This window comes from Ictidomys tridecemlineatus, chromosome 9, assembly GCF_052094955.1.
Source record: "Ictidomys tridecemlineatus isolate mIctTri1 chromosome 9, mIctTri1.hap1, whole genome shotgun sequence".
NCBI lineage: Eukaryota > Metazoa > Chordata > Mammalia > Rodentia > Sciuridae > Ictidomys > Ictidomys tridecemlineatus.
The window spans coordinates 9976238-9999400 of record NC_135485.1 but is presented as its reverse complement, the minus strand read 5'-3'; the positions used below and the strand labels follow the sequence as shown (position 1 = coordinate 9999400).

Here is a 23163-nt window from a genome sequence, read left to right as displayed (position 1 = left end):
CTAAGCAGCTCAGTGAGACCCTGCCTCTAAATTTAAAAAAAAAAAAAAAGGCTGGGGATATGGCTTAGTGGTTGAGTTCCCCTGAGTTCAATTCCTGGTATCTACCAACATCCCTGCTCCACTCCCCACCCCCCACCCCCAAAAAATAACAGACTAAGAAGATATTTAGTAGGTGGTAGTACAGTGGTTCAAGCAAGATTATAAGTTTCTTTTCTTTAGGAAAACTTAGCACATCTGGACAAAGAAGTTAGAAATGAGTAGATAAGAAGTTATACAAAAACTCCACAAAGGATGGCAGGCAATAAACAGTAGATGAGAAGCAAAATAGGGTAAAAGAATGGAAAAAAAAAAGAATCAAATTAACACTGTAGAAAATAAATGATATGAACTATTAACTGATCATAGGGCAGTAAGGATCAGAAAGAGGGGTACAGGAAAGGGAAATGAGTTAAGCTTTAAACATGTAAATTTTCATATGGTGCAGATGTATGGAACACGAGTGAAGAAAATAAATAAATTGCTGGGCACGGTGGTACATGCCTGTAATCCCAACAGATCCAGAGGCTGAGGCAGGAAGATCTTAAGTTCAAAGCCAGCCTGAGCAACTTACTTAGGGAGACTCTGAGCAATTTAGCAAGACCCTGTCTCTAAACAGAATATTTACAAAAGGGCTGGGGATGCAGTTTGGTGATTAAGTGCCCCTAGGTTCAATCTCCCTATTAAAAAATACAAAGCAGATAATTTAGCATCAACTCCACAAGGGTGATAGTTTAAAGTTCTTTGTAATGTCAGTAATTAAAAAACAAAAACAAAACAAACCCCTCCAGAAGAATGAGGAGGAAAAGTTCCTTTGGAAACAAGATAGTAGAACATTCAAGCAGTTACAGAATGGAAGTGGTAAACAAAAGGGGAGGGGGCAAATATTACAAGGACAAAAGTCCTAACAAAAAGATAAAGAAGCAAAAGGAAGAAGAGAAAATGTGAGATGTTAAGAAGATGATGTTTAAAAAATGAGAACTATGTTTGAGGATATGCAAGATATCTGAAGGTATCAGTTTTAGTAAAATTGGATGGGAGTCACTCTTCAGGAGTTAGTTTTGTGAAGTATAAACATCAAATGAAGACTAGTCCTTGGAAATGTATTTGAGAAGGAAAAAGAAGAATGCAGAAAAGTTGTTTTTATTTCAAGATTAAGTATTTTTTTGATAAAGAAACAAGCATATAACTTACAGTACATGCCTTAATCTATAAAGTAAGAAATATTCAAAATAGGTCTTTTATATGCTATCATCTTGAACAGGATGACAATGATATGATACAAAGACAATTAGAAATGTCACACCCTGCATAGAACTGACTGGGGACAAGGAGGGAAGAGTGGGCTAAGGAGATGTTGGTTATAAGAAGTTTACAGTACACAAAAATAGGAGAAAACCATATTTGATATAGTAAACAGAAATTATTCTACAGATTTGATTTCAATTTAAATACTGTAAGATGTTCTGAAAAATACCCATGTTTATTGAGTGACTCTATAATTTAATAAATGTAACTGTCCAAAACTTTTGTTTTCAGAAATAAGAGCCAATGAAAAACAAAAGTCAATATTCTTTGTCATCAATGGAAAGAAATCTCTTCCTTTATTTGAATCCTTAATAGTAGATGTGATTCATATTTTGGAGTTTTTCAGATTTTTGCATTTTCAGATCAGGGATGCTCAATCTGTATTTTTACTTAATAAAATGAACATCAATATCTACTAAATTATGTGTGTTTAAATGAATAAGACTGAAACAAAACTAACTAGTTTTTAGGGAGTAAAAATGCCAAATTCAATTGTACTTATTTCAATCATGCAAATACTTTGGAAACTATTTCATTTAAAAGTGTCCTAACACATTCAAACTTAGCATTACATAAATCTAACAGATAAAGTTTAAAAGACTTTATCTTGAGAAAAAAAAACATATCATAAATATTTAGGGTCTGAATAGAAAGACTGAATGAATAGAGTGATAAAATAAATCACTGTAAGCAATGCCAGAAGGAGAAGTAACCACAAAAACGTTTTGTAACTATAATATTATAAGTATATTTATATTCTGTAATCTAATTACATTTTAAGGACTGTTATTATAATAATAGTTGCTATAATATTCAATCTAAAGTAAAATATATTAGTTAGTATTATAAAAATATTACACAGTTAGTATATCTGTAAAGAAATCTACAATCTATTAGCCAAAGTTCAGCTGAGCAAAAAATATAGCTGAAAGGTTAAGAACATTTCAAACATGAGCAACACTGGCAAGAATTTTCAATGCTGGAAAATAACTACAGCTCTCAAGAAGCAAAAAAGTTACGGATTTTTCATATTAATTTAAAAAGAGAAGTTAAATAAATATAGATCTTCAACAAAACTACTACTTTTTATCTTGCCAATTATCCTTCCCTATAGCCCAAATTAATATGGCTGTAAAAGAAAAAAACAATTAGGTATGTCTACCATGTACAATATACTTCAAACACTCATTCTATGAATGATATACACATTTTTGCTGATACTTTGAAGAAATGACAATTAACTATAATGTAAATACAACAAAAATCCTGTGGAATGCAGCCAACGCCACACTTAAAAGGAATATTTGTAGTTTTAAATATATAGTAAAAAACTAGAAATGATTAAAACCAATAACTTAAGTTTCTGCCATGAAAAGCTGAAAAAATAGGAAATTCAACACAAAAATAAAGTAGTAAAAAACAAAACAAAGTCGATGACACAGAAAAAAGAGACTAACATTAAGAAAATAAAGATGAGTTAAATTGAAAGCTTATAAAATTGATAAGCCCCTGGGCAAGTTTATCAAGAAAAAAGGAAACTCAAGTTATAAATTCTACATATGAAAGAGGAAACATGAATCAATATAGAACTTACAGACATTAAAAGGCTAGAATCAGAAACATTATGAACAACTTTATATTAAGGAATTCAACAATTAAGAGGAAATGAACAAATTCCTTTTAAAAACAACACTTATCTTTCAACACCGACCCAAGAAAAACAGAAAAATCTAAAGAGTTTGATATCTTAAAAAAAAAAATCTTTAACTTAAAATGCAAATAAAAACAAGGTAATAAACCTTCCAACAAAGAACACTCCAGGCCTAGATGGCTGTACTGTGAAAGAAAGACTTTTGAAGACAAAATAACAGCAATTGTATACAAATTCTTTTAGAGCATAAAGAGGAAACACTTCCTAACATTAAAATCTCACAATAATATAATAAGAAAACTCATATATAATATCAATATCTCTTATAAACACAGATCAAAAATCCTACATGACATTGGCAGAGTGTAGAAAGCAGGCTGTGCCCTTCTGAGTTGCTGCTCCATGATATATAAAACAGTAGTTTACAAGCTGTGCCTAACCCTTTGTTACTCCATCTTATAAAGCATTAGTTTGCCATGAATTATTCCATTTGAATATGTGTTGAAATAGAACAACTCTATACCTTGTTTGTACAAGTAAAAAACCACTATCTGCCTAGGACAACCATAAGACAAACTGAAAAATTAACTGTGCTAACAAAAATGACCACCTGTGAACTTGCTGAATTAAATCAGAAGCACATGGATACATGGACATATCAACTCCAATATCAGGAAAACCAAGTTCATGAGCTTATCAGCTTATTAACTCCATCATATTACAAGATAAAGCAACTCCCTTAACTTGAGACCCATAAAAGGTAGAACAAGGTAGCACACTGACCCCATCATCTGGTCACTCACCATGAGCCTTTTCCAGGAAAACTACCACAGCAATGAACCTCTATTTTTGTCCCCAAGCTTTAGCTCAGCACAGTTTCTCCTGCGCCTGACAATAATGCACAGCTCACTCCAAACTGACATCTCAAAGTTGACACTCTGAAACTGCTATCTGTATGGACACTGAACTAGAACAAGTTCCATATTGTACAGCTCTATGCCCTCAACAAGTTCTTCAGCTGGTTCATAATCTTATCTGACCACCTACAAGGACTCTGCATTCATTCCTATGTGCTCTCTGCCTTTGCTCAGTTCAGCCTCTTGAACCTGTGTGGCCACCTTAAACTCTTTTAGCGTGCGTGCTCGCTCGCGCTCTCTCTCATTCTCTCTCTCTCTCTCTCTCTCACACACGCACACACACACACACACAATTATATTAGTGTGATGCGTGACTTGTGTTACTGTTGAAAGTGGTATAGCTTGATAACTTAGTGTTATTCAACAAATTCTGACATTGTGGAATGACACAAATTGGTCTATATTAATGGCATAGCTCACTCAGAACAAAGGTAAATCCAAAAATATATGAAAATGAAAATACATCATGATTAAGTGGAATGTATTATAAGCCTTTAGAAACCCTGCTTCACCATCATGCCTTGCCATCAGGAAAATGCAAATTAGAAGCATAATGAGTCACTACACATGTCTTTGCAGATTTCATCTCTAGACATATTTACTTTAAAATTAAGTTCATTAAAATTCTGTTTCCTTTAAAAATTGGTATGACTAGGTAAGCAGTCTCATCAAAGTGGGGGGCAAGTTGGGTCAGCAAATATTTTTTTCTATGAAGGCTCAAACAGTAAATATTTTAAGCTTTGCAAGTAATACATTCTTTGCTGCAACTGCTCAACTCTGCCATCATTCTAACTCCTAAGAAGTCAGAAAATAAATAAATAAATGGGTAAATAATCGCTGTGTTTCATAAACTCTGTTAAAAAAAAATGGGAAGCTTGGCCTATGTGCCATAGTTTGTTGACTGCTGTGTTGAAGTATTATTCTGGCATTTTTTTAAAATGCCTCAGATACCTTCTGCATTCTATGATAGCTATTGAAATTATCTAAGATGAGAATTTCAGCTCGGTTGAATCATAATAAAAAGGATTTGATAGTGGAGATAGTAGGAACTATACACTTATTCTGGCTACTTCATAAAACTGTTTCAAATCAGAAAGTCCTGGGTCAGCTTTAAAGAAATGCATGGATATACTTCATTATTAATAATTCCTTATTTATGATAACACATAAATCTGAATGGCCATGTGCTATAAATAAGTCAAACCTCAGTAACTCAAGCTCTATAGTTTGTATCCCTTTAAAATTATTTTTCTTATCTTCCCATTCCACATGTAATTTACTAACTCAAGCTTTGAGTTTCCTTGCTGGAAAAGACTACTCCCTGAGGCTTGTCTCAACTAAAATAGGCTCTTTATTTCTATTATTCTAAATATTCTATATATTCTTATTTTAGAGCATAGCAGCCCTTTAATCTTCTACTAATGGGGCAGAGGTTGTGATATAGAAATATTTTAAGTTGAATGACAGGCTTAAATTACTCTTTATACCCCCTATATAACTCCCACTTTACTCTAACCCAGACCACTCTATGTCACCCTCAGAATGGAATGAAACAATAATACCAAAGAGAGGTAGTTTTCTTCATGTGAAAGTCACCTCCCCATGTGTGTATTCCTTTCTTAATCCTGTTTCCCAGAAAGCTCTGAAGCAGAATTCTTTATAGTTCCCAAGAACAGGGATACATAAAAGAAGTAGTAGGTTGCAATAAAATACAGGGAAAGAAATCTTTGCCATTTCTTAATTACTTCCTGTAAAATTACATTTTGATTATTCCTAAGTCATACTTCAAAAATGAACATCTAAAGTCAGAGTGACTTGAAGTTCTTCTTGAGGAAACTGAACTGTATAAAGTCATCTTGGTAGTAATTTAGTCTGACTGTAACCCAGTGATAAGTATTAAATGAAAACAGCTACTCTACGTTGGAGGGTGAGTCAAAGGCCCCAAGTAAAAAGAAAAGGCAATTCTTTCTAAACTGGATTTTGAAAGTCAGAATGCCCTGTGAAATTCATACTGTTCCCCCACTGTTACTCTGGAAAGAATAATAGGAATTTGGGACAGAAACTCTTATCAACTCATGTGATGCATTGTACATGAACAGAAGATATGAGAGACATTTTTTCCTTAAAAAAATGACTAAACAAATGAATGAAATAAGTTTCTTTGATGATCTACTTTAAAACACAAAGTTCACAAAAGGGGATATTTGGTAGTTAAAAGATTACCAGTCTGAGATTGACATGATGTTTAGCACAGAATGGGGGAGGAGACTATGCAATGAGAGAGCTGGTGACTATTTCTAACTCTTTATGAATTCCTTTGGTATGCATTCCTTTGGTATGCAGGTTTTTAAAAATATATATATATATACTTTATTATTCACTGTGTCAAAGTACTTTCAGTAGTAGTAGCTTCAGTACTTTCAATATAGCTTTTTTTCACAGTAGCTATTTCTAATGGTATAACTTTCCAGTGAATATCAAAATCACAATTTTAAAAAAGGCTTCTAAAATTCCCAAAGGATCAATTAAAAAAACAAAACAAAACACAGTAATGCCATATAGTCTGAGAGAAAATTCAGGTATTAACCCCCCTCCCTTAAGCTAAACCAAATATGTGAAGAAACTGTCAGCTCTGTCCTAAAGGAGGATTTTACTATAAATGTATAAAGGCTTAAAACCATTTGAGTCTTCCTGAGGGGCAGTTTCGAAGTACAACTTCTGTTATAGCTCCCAGGACATAGAGACAGAAGAATGAATTAAAGCAAGTTCTTATCTAAAAGCAGGGAAAGAAATTTTTTATTTTTCTTAATATCATAATCATAATCTATACTTACTGAATTGAGATAAGTAGATAAGTAACATGACTTTCTGACATTTTCCTCCTAAGAATTTACTAGATCATGATATTTACATTGGAGTATTCTTAACTAAAAAGTCACTGAAGTTAAAAATTGGTAAATATGTAACAAGAAAACTGAATTGCTCTGTAGTTTCAAAAATACTTAAAGATCAGAGTAAATTGGTTGTTTTCAAGAGAACTGAGACTCTATATTACATTGTGCAATAAGCCACTCCACAGATGTGAAAATGGCTACTAAAATTCTAAAGTCTCCTGCTCTCTTCTCAGCTTACGAACAGCAGTCTTTAGCAAGTCATTCAGCTTCAGTTTTCTAAATTTTGAGTTTCTATCCTAATTGTTTTAGTGAGAAAATTGAAGAACCAAAAAGATCCAATTAGGTATCTAAAGAAACCAGATTCCAGTAATGAAATTAAACCAGACAATCTAAAATATGAAACTAAACTACAACTTAAGACTATAAAATACGTGGGTTTTGGTTGTCAGTGGGGGTGGATGGCTTCACTTGTTTATTTTCAAAGTACACATACTCATCACTAGGTGAAAAGAAGTTGAAGCACTGGCACACATTTACAAAATGTATCAAAGGGCAATATTATTACTTATACTGTTCACCCTCCAAGGCTTAAGGGAGATCCTAGAGGGGTTGGGGAAAGCACTTTGTAGTCAGTGTGTCACTCAGAACAAGCAGAACTACACCAACAACATGTGGGTACTGCTCACTTAGAGAGCAGCCCAGTAGTGTTGTCACTTTTGGTTACTCTCATGCTATCAACTCTTCTCCCTCTCAGTTTCTTTTTTCTTCTTCTTCTTTTTTTTTTTTTAAAGAGAGAAAGAGAGAGGGGAGGGGAGGGGAGGGGAGGGGAGAGGAGAGGAGAGGAGAGATAATTTTTTAATATTTATTTTTCAGTTTTTGGTGGACACAACATCTTTATTTTTATGTAGCGCTGAGGATTGAACCCAGCGCCCCTTGCATGCCAGGCGAGTGCATTACCGCTTGAGCCACATCCCCAGCCCCTCCCTCTCAATTTCTGCACTTGGAAAAGGGAGAGGGGTAAAGTTTTAAAGAGAGAAAATGTCAACAGCTTTCCTAGACTCATTCTTAGGACACCACACAAGAATGTTGAGGGAAACCCTGTCATGAGGGAAGAAGAGAGAAACCTAGAGGCAGTGCAGGTGGGCAGGGGTGAGCAAGAAGGAAAGGACTATGGTTTTAGAAGACAGAGTAATATTAGCAACGCAATTTCTATCAGTCAGTGCTAATTATCTACTTAGTACACGTACTATTTTCAACTGAGTCAAAGATAAAAATAATCTGGAATTGTAAATTATATACAATGGATAAAACAATGGGGATAGTTTAGAGAGAGGAAAAAAACACATGGTGTGTCAACTTTACTAAATTTATTAAACATGTTTCTTAAACAGACCCACTATAAGCAGAAACCTTATTTTAAGATACAGAAATAACTTTTTAAAAAGTTTACAAAGGAATACTTTATTAATAACTGTAATTAGTATGAAAATACACCTTAAAGGTTGAGAGAGTCAGAATTAAAAACTTGTACAAGTGCTTACATAAAAATTTAATTCTTCTGTGAGTTTTAGATATTGCTTGGAAATTCTGGAATAATTAATTACAACACTGATCAGTAAAATCCAATTAGAAACAATTATACCATAGCAAACAGAAAGGAATTACCTCGTCTTCGCCCATAACTCCTTGCTGCATGTAAACAAAGGACAAATTGTAAAATGTCAGAACTAAAAATAAGCCCACATATACAAATATCTGTGATATGAAAAAGCCATGTGGGCATCTGAAAATTAGTGCTATTTTGTTTTAAGAGCTGTGATAATGTCACTACAGTACTTGCCTGATGTTTTACCATTTACAAAGCATTTTCAGATGTGTGTGTATATACATACATACATACATACATACATAAACTCTTTTAGAAGCTAAAATATGGATAGTTTAAAAGGAATAATTTTATTAAATAACCATTATTAAAATCACCTAAACCGTATAAAACTATAAAATTAGGCAGTAAATACATAATTTACCCTCATTCACATTTAAAATTCAGAAATATTTATTTCATCTGATCATGATAGAAATATACAACAATTTATAGTTAAATAGTATCCCAAATAATTTTCTCAATGAATAAAAACAACTTGTATTAAATTCTTATTTCCTATTTTTATAAAGAGTAGTGATGGTATGCAATGTCCAACAAATTATTGCTATTTAGATCTAATCTACATTATAGGAAGAAGTAGTTGACCAAGAAAATATACTACCACTAAGCTGATACTATGAAGCCTGTACAGCTGAGATAGAATATAAAATCTGTATTCACACTTGCTTGGTTAGAGAAATCGTTAATGATGTACTATAGCTAATAATACTTTCTATTCTTTTGATATATTTTTTAACACATATCTACTAAATGTTTATGTATCTCCCTCTGGGAAAGGAAAGATTCAGATACAAATTATGATTAATATAATCATAGAAAAACATTTCAATTTGATACTACATGTTTACATAATTTCTAAAAGGAAAACAATACTAAAATTTCTTCTTAAGAACCTATCAGTTTGATAAAATCCCCATCTTGGTTTTAAATAACTCTTCCTATCAAATCTGAGCACATAATAATATGTATTTTTTTACCCTAGAATTAATGTATAAAGTCAAAGCAATAAACCAAAAAAATGACTTAAAAAATTAATATCTTAATTCATAATTAATTCATATTCATAGACATTTTTGGGTCTGGGAAAAATTCAAAACTGAATAAATATCAAATCAAAATATGTAGCAAAAGCTGTCATTTGTGTCAACCCCCCCCAAAAAGTATAAAATTTAAAAATCAAAAGAAAACATTTGACTTCATTAAATATATTCTCTTCTAGAAATTTAAAAAATATATTTTCAGTTTTATAATATTAAGGCTTTAAATAATGTGACTATAAGTTAGAATGCTACATTTATTCTTCTATAATAAAAAAGTAGGAATACAAACTTATCAACTCTTGTTAATTTACATTTGCAAGGAAAAAAGCCAATAAACATAGGGCTCATATCAGAGCCTTTTAAATAAAATATCTTAATTTGCATCTCTATCATTATAATGTCTTTACTAAACTATATGATTTACACTTAACCTCTCCTTAAGCTCCTATGACCTCAAAACCTCGCAGATTTATCTCACAGCTCACCTGTTCTACATATTAGTTTAGGGTGAGAGTGAAAGTGCACGTAGCATTAAGAATTTTGTTTTCTAGGTCTTTTAAGACTTTTAGAGACCTTAAAAATAAGAGTTTCACAGCAATGGGAGATTAACTATGCAAAATCAGATTCTTAAAGGTAATATTCAGAGCTATCAAGAGTAGACTGTCCAAGAGTGAATTCTCTAAAAATCTTAGTAGCTGTATTAAGCCTGGAAATAGTCAATAGTTCCCAAACCTTTTACAGTATCTCTCAGGAGTTGGGCTTCCTGCTTATCCCTAGGTACAGTATAATGATGTTAATCCAGTATACATCTGCTTTAGAAAATTTCATTCATAGCTATAGAGGGCCAAAAATTTAAAAAGGCATATGGAACTATTTTCATTAAATTTCAAGTCAAATGATGAATTATATTGAAGTCATAACACAGCATATAATTTTTGACCTACTAAAAAAATTAATGACATCATAACACTTTATGTTCTTAAGTATTGTGTTCCTAGCTGAGGCTACTCAATACTAAAATAGTCAAAATATGTATTATATTTATTATATTCACAGCATCTTATGTTTCATCACATTCCTAGGCTTGAACATAATTATTTAGACATTTTCTCAAACTAGCTCATACCTGAGAAATTTTAGAATCCTGTAAAAAAGCCACTCTATATCCCCACCACCACCCTGGATAACTGACTTCATATAAAGCTAACCCATGTGAAATATTTCCTATTTCCTGTCATGGAAATAACCAATTTGCCACAATCACACTAAATAATTGTTTTTATACTCACTTTTCTACCAATGTTTCTAAGTGAATTTTGGAGGTATATTTCAGTATAACATCAAATCAGAATTATAAGAAACCCACCAGTAAGAAAAGAAAATTATGTGACTATTTAAAAAAAAATATTTCTTTAAAAGTCTGCTTCTCTAATTCAGAAAATAATTTAGGGGAAAAAAGAGGAAACTTTTTTGCATAAAAATTATATTTACAACATCAAATTTCATAAACATATATATTTGATAAAATATTTATAAAAAGGAACTTTACACAAAAAATGAGGACTGGCTATTTGATACACATATATGTACATTTAATATATACATATATTATTGATGGGTGAACTTCTTCATGTATTTAAAGATAGCAAGAAGGCTCTGAGAATAGCTTGAAGACCTTGCCTATAAGAAGGGACTTTACAATTTGATCCTGGTTTTTCAGTAATCTTATTCAGGGTTTTATCCACAGCTATAAAAAAGAAATAGAATGATTTTAACATTCTGTTTAGGGACTTTGAGCCTTAAAATACTGGCTGTCAGCTAAAGCTGTGAAAGCTGAATTATTGCAGCTGGAAAAAGGAATATACAAGACATACCAAATTAGCTGGAAAAAGGTGAAAACTCTCTCAATGAGAAACTATTTTTATTTCCTTAACTTGAAAAAGCAAAAGTAGGAAAAGAAATCTACTGACCCCCAAATTATAATAATACTTTTCAAGATCCAAATAAAATCTGCTGTTATCTACTCTATTCATTCCCTGCAGAATGACAAAGAACTCAAGATTCCTATTTTCATGACTTAATATAGTGTATTCAGAACATCTGCCTTCAGAAATGCAGCTTCACTTATACGTAAATTTTCTTTAGTAAAAGGTGTGCAGAATTTCTCCCTCCCCACAAAAGTACAGCAAGCTTTTGATCACACAGATGGCAATACCTGGCTAATCAATGCAAATTTAAATTTCAAACTAGCTTGCTGATACCATCCAATCCAATCGCTATACTTCTGGTCTTCTTGTTCCCCTTTTGTAAAAGGTGGTAATAAAAATATATGTAATTTTACTTGGGAGAGGTGGGGAGAGTACAATGCAATCCAAATAGAGACAAATACTTGAATGATACACCATCTTGAATTCCTCCTTACTACTGTGGAAAAAGGAATTTTGTTCTTTATTGTTTTACTATTGATAATATATAAGTATAAGATTTATATAGTTATAAATATAAACAATATTTAACCTCAGATTTTTAGACAATTTATATATTCTTATGTAATGCGATTTCCTTAAAGTGCTGAATGGTAAATGAGAACTTATATTCTATAATATTTTAGTTTTTCAATGGTGGCAGTCTCTAATAGTCAATTCATCTTGATTTCAACTTGATTTGAGGAACACTTTCTACTCAGAAGTAGTGGCCTTCTTGCAGTTTTATTTATTAATGGTGTTTGCACTCTCCTACCAATGTTTCTTTGTAAATTTTTTATTGTTTAATTTTTAATAATCATGTTATATATGTGGAAAATATATCTGAGTTAACAAAATCTCAGATTTAAGAATTTGCATAGTTTTTGCAAGTGTGACCAAATTTATGACTTTTAGCCTATTCCCTGAGAATTGCTTAACAGACTATTGAAAAGTTTAACAATAAGCTGGGAACAGTGTTGTGACTCAGGAACTTGAAGCAGGAGAATCACAAATTGAAGACCAATCTCAGCAACTTAGTGAGGCCCTAAACAAATTAGTGAGACTCTGTCTCTAAGAAAAATAAAAAATAAAAAAAGGGCAGGGGATGTGGCTTACTGGTTAAGCACCCTGGGTTCAACCCTCAGTACCAAAAAAAAAAAAAAAAAAAAAGTCTAACCAGAACTATGAATTAGCTAGTAAGGTAGAATCATAAAACCTGTATAATGTTTGCCATGTCTGACTAACAACCAACTGTACTATTATTTAGATGGTATTATTTTTTATTAAAGGTATTCAAACTTAACATTATTGGGACATCACAGGTGATCTGTCTTCCAAATTTTCTAAGAAATATTAATTTTTTAAAACAATTATGAATTTATTTTAATCTGTGCATCATGAAAATTAACCTTGCATATTTCAAGAAGCAAACGTACCAACATTATTTTGTATTGATCCAAACTTTGTCCCTATAAATCTTCTACAAATGGCTCCAGTTTGGCTTTTTAGAATAACATAAAACAAAGTTTTGTTTATTATATATGACATCCTTCAAATAGTTGAAAGTATCAGTATGTCTTCTCTTAATTTTATTTTCTCCAAAGTAGACATACTCAGCTCTTTCATCTATTCAAAGGACACCATTTTCCCTCTTGCAAAATCATTGTTTCTCACTGTTCTACATCATTCCTTACTTCCAGCTAACATTTACTTTCAGGAACTGTTATAAATACTTTAAATGAGTTAATTCATTCACTCTTCTAAACAGTCCCTCTGAGGCAAGGTAGTATGCTATTTTCATTTTAAATATGCAGGAACTAAGTCAAAGTAAAATAAGGTAAACTGTTCAAGGTTACATAGTTAGAAAAAGCAAACTGGCTTCATTCAGAGTCTGTGATATCAACCACAGTGAACTATTGCTAAACAACTACAAAAACGTTCAGACAAAATGTATTACTAAATATTGATTTTTTGAAAGTCAACAGTATTAACTATGCTTGTTGGGTAAGGGATACAACTTAATCAACTGTCCAAAAAGTGAGTTATATATTTTTGGCATACTTTTTATTTTAAGAAAAAAGCTTTTAATAATTAAAAAGTCATCCTTCTCTACTAGACACTACACTTTCTTTAATGGGTCAATGATATTTAATAAATAGTTTAAGCAGAGTCTTGAAGTAACAATATTTACTTTTCATATTTCTTAGGGAGACAATATGCTAATACAATTGAATTTCATGTAGTTAAAAGTAGCTCAAGAAAAAATTCCCTTTACCTTTTAGTGTACTACACTTTGCTAGTTCTCTCTTCGATAACCTTAATGTCTAAAATTTAAATTATAACTATTTAATACTTCTTTATCCCATGAATATACCCAATTATGTGATTTCTTGCTTCACCTCTTTGCCAGTGATCCAAAATAAGTAAAAGAAAATTTTTTCCTCTTTGGATTAAATTGTCTCTTCCCTGACCTATACATCTTGATGTCCTAGTTTCATTCTCCTTTATTTTCCCCTTAGTCTCTTGGCAAAAGATTCCAGAATTTCTAGGTTGACTTCCTGTATCAAGTAAATATTGTAGCTCCAAATGATAGACTACTGAGTGCTTACATAATTAAAAAAAAGTGATTTGTCTATAAGATGTAATTGTTGCTTGAAATGAAACATTCTTATGTATTGTATGTGATCTCTTTTCCACTTAACATAATGGCTTTTGACAACAAAATCAACAATTAGTTTAATAAAGTTTAGTGCAACAAAAATGTAAGTTGTAAAAACAGTGTGTCTACAAAGCTCTTCACTCACACAAAATTTGAATATTTTATTGTGACCATCCTAGCTTACACTGTTTCATTCAACAATTTAGGAATATCTGTGAATAATCTATAAAATTATCTCAAAATATTTCTCTTTCAAATGGAATTTAACAGAATGTGTGAAATATATACAAATTCAAACTTTTAAACAGAATTGCTTTATCACAAGTTAAAACAGAAATGTGAGGAATCTTTATTTACCACACTGAATGTTTAAGGAAGGAAGATCGATATTTACAATTTATTATTTCCTGAACTTATCATTATTTTATAAATCAAGCAAAGGGAATAATAAAAACAAGCTATTTTCTGGTTTGTACACTCAGTTACAGAATTATCCTTTTTAGTTACAGATTTAGAATCAGAAACCAGCTGTCCAATAGGAAAAAAAAATGTTGAATACAGAAGTGGAATTTCTAGAACATGTCTTGTCAGAATCCTCAAGCTCAGAGTAGAAAAGATTAGGCTACTGTATGGCAGACCACTCAACACACAAGTTAAATGTTGAACAGCCAACCAATCAGCTCTCTTAATGCTTTGCTTCAATTTTTTCTCATTCCAAATCCTATCTACTCTGACAATCTCCCTAGTAGCATGAACTTTATTTTTACTTTTCTGTCACTGTTGTTGTCTTTCCTTAATATTAGTTTACATGGCCTCATTTTCAGTGTTTGTTCCTCAACTTTATTGCCAAAACTTTAGTTGAAATATAAGAGCCAAGTCCTTCTACTGTTATATTTTTTTAAAGGAACTAGGATTTCTATTTCTTACACTCCCTTTCCTTCCCCCACTCACCTATTGTGAAGAATATTTTAACTTTCAATCCCTATTCCTATAATCATGGCTGTGCTAAATGTTATGATTCTGTCATACATTAATATTTGTTCAACAGAAGGAAAACAACTCAAAACTTATTTTCATCCTAACTGAACTTCATTAAGTAAAATTTCTAGTTAGAATCAATTAAGTTAGCATTGACTATAAAATTTACAGAATCATTGGTATATTCCTTCAACATAAACATAAGTACTTACACTAAGAAACAAGTTACTTACACTAAGAAACAAATTCTACATACTTTACAAACTTTATCTTACTTAATTCTTGTAATAAACCGACTGTTTCCATTTTACAATTGGGGAAATGAAGGTGACAATTACTTGCCAAAGGTCATAACTTAAAATAAGAAATCCAGTTTACACCAGTTCAAACAAGGATTGCCCCTATGTCTGTGACCACTGAATTAAGTTTCAATGTCACAAATACACTTCAATCACTACTGCAGCCTGAATATACTCTTGATTCCTAATTCTTTCTATATAGGAATATCTATAGCTTTGTTGTTGTTCTTTATTGTTTTTGATATAGGGTCTTGCTAGTCAAGTCTCAAACTGATCTGGTCTAAAATTCCTACTGCCTTAACCTCCTGAGTAGCTGTGATTACAGGTATGCACCACTGTGCCTACATCTACAGCTTTATTTCATACTTATAAAATGATTAAATCATGTGTATGGGTAACTTTCAGAGAAACATGTATTTATATTCCTCTTCATTTATATAAACCAAATAGAAACAAAATTTTTTATAAAACTTACCATTTAACATCAACAGATTGTCAGTTCCTGGATGTGGATAACTCAATCGACCTTTAAAATGAGAGGAAAAAAGTAAATTGAATATTATGGAGCTATTTGAAAAACCAAAAAGGGAAGGGTAGTATAGAGGAAATAATACTGAGCACAGTGTATTTCTTAAAAATTAAAAAGCTAATCTTTAACTCAAATTTATATTAACTAAATTATCTTTGAAAATTGAAAACAAAATGAAAAAGTTATCCTTAGTTCCTAGATTGTAAGATCACAATGTGATGTGAGAACAATGACATGAAAGTTTGTTTTCTGAAATGTAAAAATAATATAGATGTCCTAGTTGTAAAACTTAATATGAAATATGAATTTATTAAATTTTTTCAAAGCGGTCTATAATTTTCTCTACAGATTTCTTACGCCACAAATAAACTTGAAGGAATTTATATTTCTAAGTCAAAAATGACTAAATTGTTAAAATAAAAAATAAGCAGAAAAATTCATCACGACTTTCTATTTAATTCAATGTGGTTTTATAATATTTAAATAAAGAAGCATAATAAAAACATCAATTTTATTATTACAAATGTTATTGGAAATGTAGCTTGTTTAGCTTTACAAATGGTTTAAAAATAAAAAGTGAAAAATGTTACAGTTTATGAGCATAGCAGCAAAGTATTTCCTTTGAGTCATTCTTCATTCAAGAACTCTGTGTTGCATAGCGATAAGAGTACTACATAATGCTAAAAATAAATGCTATGCAGAAAACATACTGTGGTTTATACGGTGTTTACATAAGACCATAAGACTTGCTTGACTAAATACCAACAGCAAGGATGATCATCATTTTCAGCCCATTAAAATATAGTACTTTTGTCAGGTACAGTGGCGCACGCCTGTAATCCCACCCAGCAGCTCCAGGAGGCTGAAACAGTAGGATTTTTGAGTTCGAAGCCAGCCTCAGCAGTTTAGTGAGGCTGTAAGGAACTCAGCAAGACCCTCTCTCTAAATAAAATATTTTTAAAAGGGCTAGGGATGTGGCTCAGTGGTTAAGCACCCCTAGGTTCAATCCCTGATACAAAGAAAAAAAATACAGTTCTTTTCCCTAATGTTTGAATCTGATAGACTATTAAAAAGGTATGTTTAAAATATCTTCAGAAAATGGTTGAAAATTAACTGTCTAGGACTGTGTTCTAGCCACTTTCAGCACTGTTTTAAAAAGATACTATGATAGCATAATTCAGTGCCACCAGAAGGATGACCAATATGTACCTGAATGTGACATAAGAAGAGACAAGCTGTATCCACCTTCACCACCTCTGCAAGTACTATAAGGAGCCTTTAGTGTATCCAAACTTCCCATACAAGTCAGAGATTGTCTGCTGGATTTTTTCTAATTATGAAGTTAATTTAACCATCTACGAATGCAAGAACGAGCAGCAGAAAATCCAATTTTGGCATTAAAGTCTATATACATGTATGAAAGATTATGTTTCAGAGGAGACCTGTGGGGGTCCCACAGTGACCAACCTGTTTTGGGGATCTTGAAGTAAAGATTTCAAGCTTGTCTCACAGAGCAACAAGCAGGAATTGATTAGAAGAAAGCAAGATAAACACACAACAGTACCTTCTTAGGAGAGAATCTCATGGCTCTTATAGAGTTGGGGTTTTGTAAAGGATTTAGGGCATTTTGTTTTTGACTTAGTTTCTCATATTCCCTTAAATGGTTATTACTCTTTGTATAGTCCTCAGCAAATTTTCTTAGTGAGGATGGTTATGACCTGGTCATGAGGGGAGAGTTGTGACTACCTGACCACAAGAGATAGTTGTGACATATTCTTGAAACAATAGTTCCCTGAAGGGGTTATTTACTATGAGGGTAGGGGAATGTTTTGACATACCAATGCCCATTTTCCAGATACCTGTCAGCTTTAATCAAGCTTCCTGTTATCCTCAGTTCTTTGTCTTATGGACCCTCCTTGATGGATATATCTGATGTCCTCCCCCTACTCACCTGCTCATGGCTATTAACCTAACATACAGATCCAAGCACATATATTACATATACACATAGACATGATTTCATCTGAACTCTAATTTAACTATGGCTCATTTTAATTTCAGACTTAGTACAGTTAAGCAAAGTGTTACTGTTCCCTAAAAGAACAATTTACCATCTCTTATTTACTCCTAAGTTTTGTGCAGCAAGATATTAGTTAAATGTCCTAAATAAGGTTGTCATCCTCCAAAAACATAATTAAGTTTATTGTTCTGATACTTTAAAATGAAGTGAGAATTTATTCAGGAGATACAAAATAGAAAGCTACAAAACAGTTTTCCTAAATTGGATTTCAATAACATTATACATTACTCTGAAGTATCACAGCTTATTTTGGAAATATGACTATTTCTAAACATCCTGTGCATGGCCAAATTTAGAGAACAATTTAAGGTTTAAAATATTTCTGACTTGAGGTTTAAAATAAAAAAGCTCCTACACAAGTGGCAACACCTGTTTTGCTATTCAGTATAACATGTTAATTAACTATTCTGTGCTGACAGTATGTAGGATGTGGAGGAAACAAAAATGAATAAAACAGAGACCCTGCTGCTACAGATGCCGCTGCCACAGATGCTGCTGCCCCAGATGCCACAGCCATGCCTGGAGGTCTCTTGCCTCGGTTAACTGGATACCTCTGTGGTTGCTGCCTCTGAACCAGAAGTCTCCTGTCAATCAAGTGCTGCCTGCTCTGCTACCACCATTGCTGCTGTCTCCGATTCCACTGTGCCAGCCTGAGGTCGTCTGGAGGTCTTCTTTCTGGGTGCTGTTGTCACAGAAGAAACTGCTGCCTGGATGCAACTGAAGCCAACACTGCTGCTGACGACCGGAGTTATCCTGGTGATGCTGCCCACACTGATGCACTTGTAGCTGCCGTAGCAGCCACTGCTACTGCTGACCCGCTGCCTACTGCCTGCTGCCAACAACCACCCCCCCACGACCACTGCCACCAAGGCCTAGAGGACTGCTGTGGGGGAGACTCTAGGTTTGGTTGCACGTGGCTGCACCCATTTGGGGACACCAGCCAGGGCCTGGGGCTGGGGTGCCAGCAGGTTTACCACAAGAGTCTCGTGGGGTGCCTGTGGGTTTGGAGGAGCAAGCATGGGGTCTTACTGCTGAGAACACTGGTGGCCCTTGCTTGCTGCTGTATTTCAGGGTTGTTTCTTTGCATCTGTGGATCCCTGGTGGTCTCTCTGCAAGTAGGAGCAGCACTGAGGCCTTGGGACTGCAGTGTGGCTGAGCCTGAGGTATCTGAAGCCCAAATCAGTGGGATAGAGACTGGGTTTATGAAGGCTGATCTGAGTCAGGGCTGAAAAACTGTTGAACACTGACAGAGACAGTTCAACTTTCCAGCAAGATTTATTTTATTTTTTGATTCACTAATCTCTCTACCATATTTGGAACAGGATGTTTTTTATGTATCAGTGTTTAGAGAACAATGGTATAAGAATGGTGTTTTGCATTTTTATTGTATTCTTATGTCTTTAATTTTTTCTCTTTGTAAGTATTCTTCTTCTTTCTTGTCTATTTTCCAACTTTGCTCCAACCAACAGCCAATCTCTGTCGGCTCTTCTTCCACTCTTCTGGTGAATTTTTACTTCTCTCTCACAGATATTAAATAATACACTACCTCTGTTCTCTCATCTATTACTTGAAATTGTAAATTGTTTTAACAAATATTCTGTTTGAATTATAGATACTTACTGAACTTATCATTTTGGTTGAATGTGAGAAAGCAGTAGATGCCTAGGTGGGAGCTATTAGGTTTAGGGCTATATATTGTGTACACTGGGTGCTGCTGATATTGGTCTCACCATTAAAGATAAAGTGCTAGAAACCTCATGGACACTATAGATCTACAGAGTAGAATTTATCCTGCCTTAGATCCATACTTTTAGATGGGAAAACACAGTAGCAACATGAAAAAACAAGGGAATAAAGTGCCTCCCCCAAACCCAAGATGCTTCAACAACAGAAGCCACTGATAACACAATTAAAGAAGAAATGTCCAAGAAAGAGTTCAGATTGTATATAGTTAAACTGATGTGAAGTAAAGGATAGTATAAAGAGTTAAATAAAAAAAAATACAAGAAGTGAAAGACCACTAAAGAGTTAGAGATTATGAAAAACACACAAAAAACCAAGCAGAAATCCTTGAAATGAAGGGATAAGAAAACCACATTGTAAATTCAATAGAAAGCATCACCAACAGACTAGACCACTTGGAAGACAGAACCTCAGATAATGAAGACAAAATATATAATCTTGAGAATAGAGTTGAACATGCAGAGAAGATGGTAAGAAACCATGACTGACTAGAACATCCAAGAATTATGGGATAACATGGAAAGACCAAATTTAAGAGTTATCAAAATAGATGAAGAAGCAGAGATATAAACCAAAGGAATGTACAATCTTTTCAATGATATAATAGCAAAAAATTTCCCAAACCTAAAGAATGAAATGGAAAATCAAATACAAGAGGCTTATAGGACCTGAATATACAAAATTACAGCAGACTAACATAGAGAATAAAGATAAAATTTGAAAGTCTGTAAGGAAAAAAATCAAATTATGTAAAGGGGAAAACCAATTTGGATCTCAACTGATTTCTCAACCCAGACCCTCAAAGCCAGGAGATTCTGGAATAATATATTTCACGTTCTGAAAGAAACACATGCTAACCAAAAATTTTATATGCAGAAAAATTAAATTTCAGATTTGAAGATGAAATTAAAACCTTCCATGATTAAGAAAAAAAAAGATTTCACAACTAGAAAGCCTACACTACAGGGCATTCAACATAATATTCCATGAGGATGAAGCGGGGAAAAAAAAAAAAAGCGAAAACCAGAAAAGGGAGAATCTACACTAAAAGGACATTCAACCAAATGAGATACTAAGACAAAACAAAACAAAACAAAACAAAACAAAAAACAGAAATAAATCAAAATGACAGGGAATACAAATCATATCTCAATAATAGCCTTAAATATTAACGGCCTAAACTCAATTAAAAGACATATGATGGCAGATTGTATTAATAAAAAGCAAGATCCAACAATATGCTGTCTTCAAGAGTCTCACCTCATGGGCAAAGACATCCACAGGCTGAAGGTAAAAGATTGGGGAAAAAATTTGTCACTCATATGGATTTTGTAAACAAGCAGAGGTTTCCATTCTCATCTCCAAAAAAGTAGACTTTAAACCAAAGTTAATCAGAAAAAAAAAGAAGGACATTTCATATTTCTTAAGGGAAGTATGAATATAATAATGATAAATTTTATGCCCCAAACAATGAAGCATCTTATGTATATCAAACAAACCCATCTAAATTGCAAGAGTCAAATAGACCACAAAACAAAAATACTGGGTAACTTTAACATATCTCTCTCACTACTGGATAGATCTTACCCTGCAAAAAACAAACAAACAAACAAAAAAACAAATAAGGAAACTTCAGAACTAAATAATACAATCAATTATTTAGTCTTAACAGATATATATAGAGTATTTCATCCGTCAATGAGCAAATATACTTTCTTCTCAGGAGCACATGATTCCTTCTCTAATATAGACCATATCTTATGCCACAAAGCAATTCTTAGTTAAAAAAAAAAAGAAAAAGAAAAACAGAGATAATACCCTGCATTCTATCAGACCACAATGGAATGTAATTAGAAATCAACCATAAAATAAAAATAGAAGCTGCTGTAATACATGGAGACTAAATAATACACAATTTAATAATGAATGGATAGTAGAAGAAATAAAGGATGAAATAAAAAAATTATTAGAGGTAAATGAGAACACTGATACAACATATTAAAATTTCTGGAACACTGTGAAGGCAGTACTAAGAGGAAAGTTTATTGCATTGAGTGCATTCATGAAAAGAATAAAAAGTCAACAAATAAATGACCTAACACTGTATCTCAAAGCCCTAGAAAAAGAACAAATCAATACCCAAAGCAGTAGAAGACAGGAAATAATTACAGAGCTGAAATCAGAAAAATTAAAAGAAACAACTGAAAAAATTTGATAAAAAAGCTGGTTCTTTGAAAAAATAAATAAAATAGATAAACCCCTGGCTATGCTAAGAAAGAGAAAAAGAGAAAACTCAAATTATTAAAATACAAGATGAAGAAGGAAATATCACAACTGACACATCTGAAATACAGAAGATAATTAGAAACTATTTTGAAAATTTAGACTCTAATAAAATAGAAAATATCGAAGATATCAAAAAATTGCTAGAAACATATGACATACCCAAACTGAATGAGAGGTCATACATAATTTAAACACATCAATTTCAAGTAATGAAATAGAAATAACCATCAAAAGCCTACCAACCAAGAAACACCCAGGACCAGATGGATTCTCAGTGGAGATCTACAAGACTTTCAAAGAAGAATTAACATCAATATTCCTCAAAGTATTCCATGAAATGTAAAAGAAGGGAACTCTTACAAACTCATTCTATGATGCTAATATCACACTGATAGATACCCAAACCAGACAAAGACACATCAAGGAAAGAAAACTTCAGACCAATATCCCTGATGAATGTTAAGTGCAAACAGTCTCAATAAAATTCTGGCAAACTGCATACAAAAACATATTAAAAAGACAATGCACCACGTGGTGATCAAGTGGGATTCATCCCAGGGATACAGGTTGGTTCAACATATGGAAATCAATAAATGTAATTCATCATATTAATATACTTAAAAACAAGAATTATATCATCATCTCAATAGACACAGAAAAAGCATGTGACAAATACAGCACACCTTTATGTTTAAAACACTAGAAAAACTAGGGATAGTAGGAAATACCTCAACATTGTAAAAGCTACATATATTAACCCCAAGGCCAGCATCATTCTAAATGGAGAAAAATTAAAAGCATTCCTGCTAAAAACTGGAACAAGATAAGGATGTCCTCTTTCACCACTTCTATTCCACATCATTCTTGAAATGTTAGCCAGAGAAATTAGATTAAAAAGGGATATAAATAGGTAAAGAAGAACTCAAATTATCACTATTTGCTGATGACATGATTCTATATCTAGAAGATCCAAAAAATTCCACCAGAAAACTTCTAGAATGAATAAATGAATTTAGCAAAGTGGCAGGATATAAAATCAACACCCATAAATCAAATGCATTCCTATTACATCACGATGAATCCACTGAAAGAAAAATTAGGAAAACTACC

General features: G+C 32.7%; 1 protein-coding gene across 10 annotated transcripts in view; it reads right to left on the bottom strand.

The window, feature by feature from the left end:
* The window catches only part of Cpeb2 (cytoplasmic polyadenylation element binding protein 2), a 71423-nt gene that overhangs the window by 19367 nt on the left and 28893 nt on the right, over nucleotides 1-23163 (bottom strand). For 6 of the 10 annotated variants that reach the window (XM_078021058.1, XM_078021049.1, XM_078021053.1 and 3 more), the window contains 2 exons: nucleotides 15891-15941; nucleotides 8472-8495 (listed from right to left, as the gene is read on the bottom strand). In XM_078021058.1, coding sequence (XP_077877184.1) covers nucleotides 8472-8495; nucleotides 15891-15941 — 75 coding nt within the window. The remainder of the gene's footprint in view (nucleotides 1-8471; nucleotides 8496-15890; nucleotides 15942-23163) is intronic. The other 4 variants (XM_078021051.1, XM_078021055.1, XM_078021052.1 and 1 more) reach the window with 1 other exon arrangement.